We start from the raw sequence: 7,867 nt of genomic DNA, 5'->3' as shown, positions 1-7,867 counted from the left end.
TTGGCATAATAATGTTTAGGAAATATCGTTTGCATTAATTAATAAAATTCATTCATAAATAAATTATTGCGTTTGGTATTATAATTAATAAAAATAATTTAAATTTATTAATTTGCACTTCATTTTGTAAAGTTTTAACAATTTTATTGACATTTGATTCAAGTGTCACTAATATCATAAAATTAAATAGGTTAAAATATAAATTACTAATGTTTTTCTAGCTTTTTGTTTCAAGTAGAATCTTTCTAGATTATGGCTATCATAACTCTCCTTGAACCTGAGACTCACGATTATATGTTTTCGATTTAATTTAATTCTATAAAAAAATTCATTGAAAGAAACTTATATTAAACTCAAAATGATATCTAATAAAATAAATTATTAAATAATTTACAGCCGTCTTTCATTATATTTATAAATAAAAATAATATTTAGTTATCATGTTGATAATGTAAAAAATTAAATTAAAATGAAATAAAATTATTTTATTAAATTAATTAATAGACTATCACGTTCATAATAAAAAAAATAAATATCTTAAAAATAATATCGTTATAAAAAGTAGACAATGAAATTATTAATATTATATCTATTTCATTGTCATTTTCTTAAAATGAAACTACACCTTATTTTACTTCAAATAACAAAAGCAATTTCTATATTGTAGTAAAAAAAATAAAGAAAAATATTAAAAAAATTTAAAATTGTGAAATTTAAATTTAAATTTTAGTTGATTAAAAAACAAAAAAGCACATAAAGTAAGAACAAAAATTAAAAATAATTGTAAAATTGCACCAAATTCCACCTGATAACCAGGTTAGATGTGGCTGTAATAAATGTAATAACATTTTTTTACACTGTCTTTTCAATACTTTCTTTGTTTTTTAAACTTTATTTTATATAACTAAAAATCTATTATTTATGTTAAATAACGTTTTTTTATTAATAATTTAATTAAATTATGTAAAATTGATTAAAAATAAATAAATTCAATAAAAAAAACTTTAAATTACGAAGAAACTTAACTGAAATATTATTTAAAATTCTGATTATATCACAATTTTAAATAATATATTATTTTTAGAATTTTTTAAATAAAAATATTTATAATATAATAATGTTTTAATTAATTTTATATATATTTAATATAAATATTTAATTTAATAATTATAAAAAAAATCCGTTTTCCTATAAATACACCCAAATTAGAAATTATCCATGATAGACGGTAGAGGCGTGGTGCTGTCGTGACCGATGGTTGTGGGGGCGGTGCCGGTTGCGAGGTTCAGCGAGCTGAGAGTGAGACAATCAGTGAAGCTGGCAGATTACGTGGCCTCAAAAATCGCATTGCAATATTGCATGTGATGACGTGGACCCATATGGCACGCGGCCCCACCATGGAGGTTCAATCAACATCATCGTAGACTACTTCAAGTTCTAGTGGTCGTCTTCTTCTTCGACCTCAGTACTCTCGTCTGCTTACTCTCTACCTCCATAGCCAACTAATCCAAGCATTAATGTCTCTCTCTCTCACTCTCAGTCCCTTCTATGCGGCCCCTCAAAAAACCCACTTGGCCAATTTCCCTCTCACGAGATATGAACAAAGATTTACCATCTATTCACCTTCAAAATTCAGGAGCCTAACCACTGTAGTTAGATCGGTTCATAAGGATTCTGGGCATTTACCTGTGACTCCAGCAAAACCCAGATGGGAAAATGTGTTGTCCACTGCAGCTAGCTTGTATCCTCTCTATGTGACTGTAGGAGGGGTTGTTGCTTGCCTGAAGCCCTCTACTTTTGCCTGGTTTGTGCAGAGAGGACCAGCTTCATATAGTTTGTCGCTTGGGCTCATCATGTTGGCTATGGGTCTTACTTTGGAGCTAAAAGATTTGATTGGTTTATTTATGCAAAGGCCTCTCTCTGTGAGTCTTTTTCCCCCTCATTTGGTAGTAAATAGTTCTGGTGTTAAGATATTGGAGTACCGTATTGCCTGAAATTTTGATTCCTTAGGAAAAATTTTGGAACGGGCATGCTTCATTTTGGTTCTTTTAGTTGGCAATGGGAAAAATTGACTTGAAATTGAGCAATTCAGTTGTATGATTCTATATTTGAATTTCAAACTTGAAATTTGTTTTGGTTTGACTTTTGAACCAATGGTTTATGTGTTTGTGGAATTCAATGATTGGTTGTGGTGATGTTTCGATTTTTTTATACAACATTGAGGAAAGCATTGTGGGTTATTGTAATTCATTGAGTGTGGAGTGATTGAAGTTTTTGATTTGTAAATGACCTCCGTGAATTTTGCATTGCAAAAATGCTGTTCTGAAAATAAGATTCCCTGTCATTGAGTTTCTTGTTTGCTATGTCTTGCTCAGATACTATTTGGATGCGCTGCTCAGTATACAATTATGCCAACGTTTGGAGCAATTGTTAGCAAATCCTTGGGACTTTCACCTTCTCTTTCAGTTGGACTGATATTGCTTGGATGCTGCCCCGGAGGTACTGCCTCTAATGTGGTAAGAGCGCTTTGTCCCTTTTTTTTCCTTGTCTAGAATCCTTTATGCTATGCATACTTAGAAGCATGTTTGAGAAAAATATTAATAGCTAAATTAGGGAAAACTGATCCTTTTCTCTGTTTGTTGTTGATTTATCACTTATTATCATCACTGCAAAGGACTTTTTGCCTATTTTGTAGGTAATGATTGGCTCATATAGAGTAGCATATCAACTAGGAGATAGATGCTTAGTGCATTGTAATTTATTTAGATACCCTTTTTTGGATACTTCAATTTCCTAAGAGTTCCTTAATATGAATCTTTGCTAATAATGGGATTGGGATTACAATTTTACTTACGAGAATTTTGTTGATTCCATTGGCATTTTTTTTGACATAAATGGTATTTATTAGGGGATGGCAATTTTGGACACGATCCGCGAACACGACATAAAAATATAGGGTTTGGGTTAGGCTTATTCGTGTTCGTGTCGACCCATTTATGACAGGGTTATAATCGTGTCGTGTCACAGGTTAACTCGTTAATCCGACTTGACATGTTTATGGCACGATTTAATATTCGTGTCACCTGTTGACCAGTGATCCACTAACCCATTTGACCTACTATGACCCATGAACCCACTTATGTAGCGTGTTAAATAGGTTAAGTCGTGTCAAACCGTATTAAATTGGTTATTTCGTGTTAAATGAATCGTATCGTGTTGAATATACCTAATACAATTTAATATTAATTGTGTCGTGTCGTGTAACCCGTATAATAGAAGGGTCGTGTTTGTATTTAAATTTTTAACACGATTTGTTAATCCTATCGTGTTCGTGTCGACCTTAATCGTATTCGTGTCGCGTGTTGACACGACACGAATACGACTCATGAACCCGAATTGCCACCCTTAGTATTTATCTGTTCAAGAATCCATCTAGTGAAAAATTGTTTGACACTTGAGAGTGTGAATCTTATCTCTAGATGTTTTCAACATTCATGAATTCACCTTCCTGAAATGTTTATAAACTTATGGGTGCACTATATTTTGTTGTCAAGAAATTCATGCATCTCTGATTGGCAAGAAATTCATGCATCTCTGATTGTCGTTCTTTTGGAATTCTAAATGGTTAAATGTGTAAGGTTAATGTTATTAATTAATGACAGCAGCATAAATTTTTTTCTTCCCTTAACCAAATTTTGTACTTGTCGTTCTGATAATCTGTTTGACATCTAGATATTACTGTCATGTTTGTGTCCATTAATAAGTGTCCTTTACTTATTTTAATTATTCAAAACAAAGTCGATCTTAAGAAAACTGGTTGTTTTCATAAGCTGGACAAAGTATTAGATATGTTCCCCAAAACTAGGCTAATAGAAACTCCATAAAAACTGGGAATTTTGGCCTCAAGGAGTAACTACGGCTGTTCTTCTTTTGATATAGACATTCCAGAAGGTTGATATATTAGCATGTATACATGGATGAGAAATTGGTTCATTTCTATTCTGCTGAAGTAGTATTACAGGTGACCTTAATTGCTCAAGGGGATGTTCCACTATCTATTACAATGACGGTGTGCACTACTCTTGGTGCAGTCCTTCTCACTCCTATGTTGACAAAGATTCTAGCAGGGACTTATGTTGCTGTGGATGCTCTTAAACTTTCCATCAGCACCCTTCAGGTAACTTTAATATGTGCTTAACTACAGGTTATTTCACATCCTATATTTACTGATGTTCTATTCATTTTCAATTCTTGTCCAGGTGGTTGTAGCTCCAATTCTGTTGGGTTCCTATTTGCAGAGCAAATTTCCTGCAGCAGTGAAAGCTGTGATACCTTTTGCACCACTATTTGCGGTCTTGGCTTCATCACTGCTTGCATGCAGGTTTTTGTTGTTGCCATTTGATTTATTTGGTGAAATTAATGCATCTGGATTCTTTGTCCCTTCCTCATATTATTTTTTTTTTATTCTGGTTCTGGGGTTTTGTCCAGCGTCTTCTCAGAAAATGTTGTTCGTCTTAAATCCTCAATGGTTGGTGCTTCATTGCCTCCTGGTTCCTCTCCAGTTCTTTTCATTCAATCAATAGTGTCTGGAGATCTGGGAATTATAGTACTATCTGTTTTGCTGCTACATTTTGCTGGTTTCTTTGTGGGGTAAGAGCTTCTTTTAATTGTTATTGTAATATTATCATTTCTTTGATGTTTGCCTTATGCTTTGAGCTGATATTTACATCTTTTTTTACATATGTATCCTTTTTTTTTCCCTAATCATCATGATATGTTGAGTAGCTATGCAAGATGGATATACACAAAACCGCATACATATAAATCTTTTGTCTAATAATGATTTTCATGTGGCATTAGACCAAGGGAAAGTTTTCTGATTTAAGTTATATCTGGGCAAACTTGCACGAATAGATATCTAAAACCAACTCTAAAATGTTTTTTCTACACTTCATAATATCAAATGACTAATTTTTCATGTATCCAGAAAGTAGAGTTTTCTCTACGAAAACCCCAAATGAAAGAAATTTTTGTATCTCCAACATATGCTATTTGAAAAGAAGTGACTTTATCTATTTAGCTGACGTACATTCATATTGATTTTAATTTGGTTCTTTTGTAATGTTTTCTGTACATCCCATATTATTAGATGACTTAATGTTTACATCATGTAAACCAGAGAATAGAATTTTCTCTACAAAAACCCCCCAAATGAAAGAAAATTTGTCTCATCTGCTTTATCTCATATACTTGAAACACGCATGCCTAATGATTTTCATTTGTTTTTCATTGTCTTACGTTCTTACTTTCTCTCCCCTGCCCTTTGGCACTCTTCAATGATGAAAATGATTGCCTTTTCTTTCAACCAATTAAGTGAGAGAGCCAGCCATCTTCTATCCCAGTCGAACAAACATCTTTCTTTGTACTTTTCAAGGCCTAGAAATGGTTCTTTATGTTAAAAAGGTTTATAATTGAAGTGAGGTTTATAATTGAATTGATGGTGTTTGAATTACTCTTGGCTATTGCATTCTCACTACTTATAGGCATAAATATTTCTTGAATCAATGATGTCAATTCAATGTGTGTGTGTGTGTGTGTGTGTGTGTGTGTGTTTGGAAACAAAAGTAGGTGGATGAAAAGTTCAGACAGAGTGAGACAATTTGAAAATTTTCGGTGAACTAAAGCAGTTAGGATCCAAGAATTTCTTCATCCATTAGTTAGTTTTAGAGAGAGAGAGAGAGAGAGAGAGAGAGAGAGAGAGTCTTACATGCCTATTGGTTCAAGTTTGAGAAAATGAAGAGAAGGCATGTAAGTTTGTTGAAGATGGTTTCTAAGTCCAAATGGAAATGTTCTTGAATGAGATGGCCTAGAGTAAAATCTATAATGTGGCCCCTCATATTTGTAGAATAGTAAATTTTTGGTTTTTGTTTTAGTGCTGTTTTAGACTTTACTCATCTTTTGATATGTGAATTCTGCATGATGTTTAAATGCACTGCACAAGCTATTCCTGATGGTGGGCCTACTAAAAATTTTATGCATAGTCAAATAACTACATTTGTACCTGTATATTTGAGTTGATTGAACCAAAAACTTTACTTCTGAGTTGTATCAGTAATCAAGATGTAAAACTATGTATCTGCAGTTATCTATCAGCAGCTATTTGTGGATTTACAGAACGTGAACGGCGAGCTATATCAATTGAGGTATGATTCAGTGGATTTTTACCTGATCTAGAATGCAATTGAAGTTTGAAAATTCTGTTGTGAAATAAATTTAATTTTCAACTATGCTATTAATTACATATAAAAAAAAAACCTTTCGTTTGTTTTCTAGAATTTTCAGTTCATGTTTAAAATCTGGCAATTTTGATCTGTAAAGGGCTAGAACAAGGAAAAATTAATAGAAGCTTTCATTTTGTTGTTGTGCAATGCTTCTTCACAGGTTGGTATGCAAAATTCGTCCTTAGGTGTGGTTTTAGCAACATCCCATTTCACTTCTCCAATGGTTGCATTACCCCCAGCCATGTCTGCTGTAATAATGAATATCATGGGTAGCAGTTTGGGATTCGTTTGGAGATATATGGATCCATCCAAATTGGATGATAGTCCTAAGCTTACTGGAAAGTGAAGATGGAACACTGAAATGTTGATGGCATAGTTGATTCTGCTTTATTTCTTCATTGGAGTTATGTAGAATCAATTCTTTGAATTATATAATTCAGCTTTTTGGCCATTGGCTATGGAAGCTGGGTAGCCATGAACCTCACTTGACTTGTTGAACCCCTAGCTTGATTTAGGATGACAACCCTACCATCCCTTTTCTTGAGGGATATGTCCCAAGATGGTAGGCAGCCACTTCTGTGGATATTGTTCTTAGAGAGAATTGCAAAAAGTCTTGTTTATATTTTTTAAATAAATTAAATGGTCATTGACTTAAGTTCTTTTATTAAAATATAATTTATTTTAGTCTCTTTTTTTTAATAATATTTTACTTATTTAATTTTTAAATAAAATAACTTTTTTTAATCTTTTGAAAATTAAAACAGGGATTAAATTGTTACTTGTATGAGATGAGAGGCTAAAATATAATGATTTTCTTTGGTTACATTCAAGTGTTATTTGATTTATTTTTGGAAAATAAGAATACAAGTGTGAATAACTATTACTGTGAATGGGATCTTTTGAAGTGCTCTATATATAGCCAGCTCTCCTCATGACACTTCTGTTTGATCGCTGTTTTCATTTCAAGATTTGCCCTTCTCATTTGTGCCATTGATGTGTTGAGACTTGAGGCATAGCATCTTTGGCATTCAATTTAGGGTTTCATTCATTTTCACTTACAGGATTTGATGACAAAGTGATGCATGAAGTTTTGATCGGTAGCAAATCACGACTTACCATCTATTCTTCATCAAATGATATAGATTAAAAATTAATATTTTACAAATTTAAATTATTTCAAAATAAGAGAAAAGAAATTTTAAAAAATGATACATAAACACACTATTGGTAGTTGTCAAATTGGCTAAAGTGGATAATAAGGCGGAGAAGATAGAGGAAACTAAAATGGGACTTATACCAAAACAATATCAAGCCGACTGAAGAGCTTCATCATCATACAAAAAATGAAGAGAAAATCAGAGTTTCTGATGAAAGAGGTCAACTACCTGAGCCCTGTGAACATTAAAAATGTGAGAGCATACCTAAACCTCATAAATAGAAGAACCAATGACTAGGAAAAATATGAGAGCAAGCAATTTATATAACACACTTAATTTTTAAATTAATTATTTTATGAGTCGATATTAATATTTTATTTTATTTAAATTTTGAGAAATTATTTAAAATTTTTCGGATTTTAGAAATCG

General features: G+C 32.2%; 1 protein-coding gene across 1 annotated transcript; it reads left to right on the top strand.

Annotated features, from left to right (window-relative positions):
- The first annotated feature begins 1,215 nt into the window (after window positions 1–1,215).
- LOC110671005 (probable sodium/metabolite cotransporter BASS1, chloroplastic) lies at window positions 1,216–6,936 on the top strand. The gene is made up of 7 exons (XM_021833345.2): window positions 1,216–1,922; window positions 2,376–2,516; window positions 4,022–4,177; window positions 4,260–4,381; window positions 4,489–4,650; window positions 6,143–6,203; window positions 6,442–6,936. The coding sequence occupies exons 1-7, from the start codon at window positions 1,518–1,520 to the stop codon at window positions 6,625–6,627; spliced, it is 1,233 nt and encodes a 410-aa protein (XP_021689037.2). The 5' UTR covers window positions 1,216–1,517; the 3' UTR covers window positions 6,628–6,936.
- The last annotated feature ends 931 nt before the right edge of the window (window positions 6,937–7,867 follow it).

This window comes from Hevea brasiliensis, chromosome 14 (genome assembly GCF_030052815.1).
Source record: "Hevea brasiliensis isolate MT/VB/25A 57/8 chromosome 14, ASM3005281v1, whole genome shotgun sequence".
Taxonomy (NCBI): Eukaryota; Viridiplantae; Streptophyta; class Magnoliopsida; order Malpighiales; family Euphorbiaceae; genus Hevea; species Hevea brasiliensis.
Note: the sequence above shows the minus strand (reverse complement) of the source record. Positions and strands in the feature narration are given on the sequence as shown.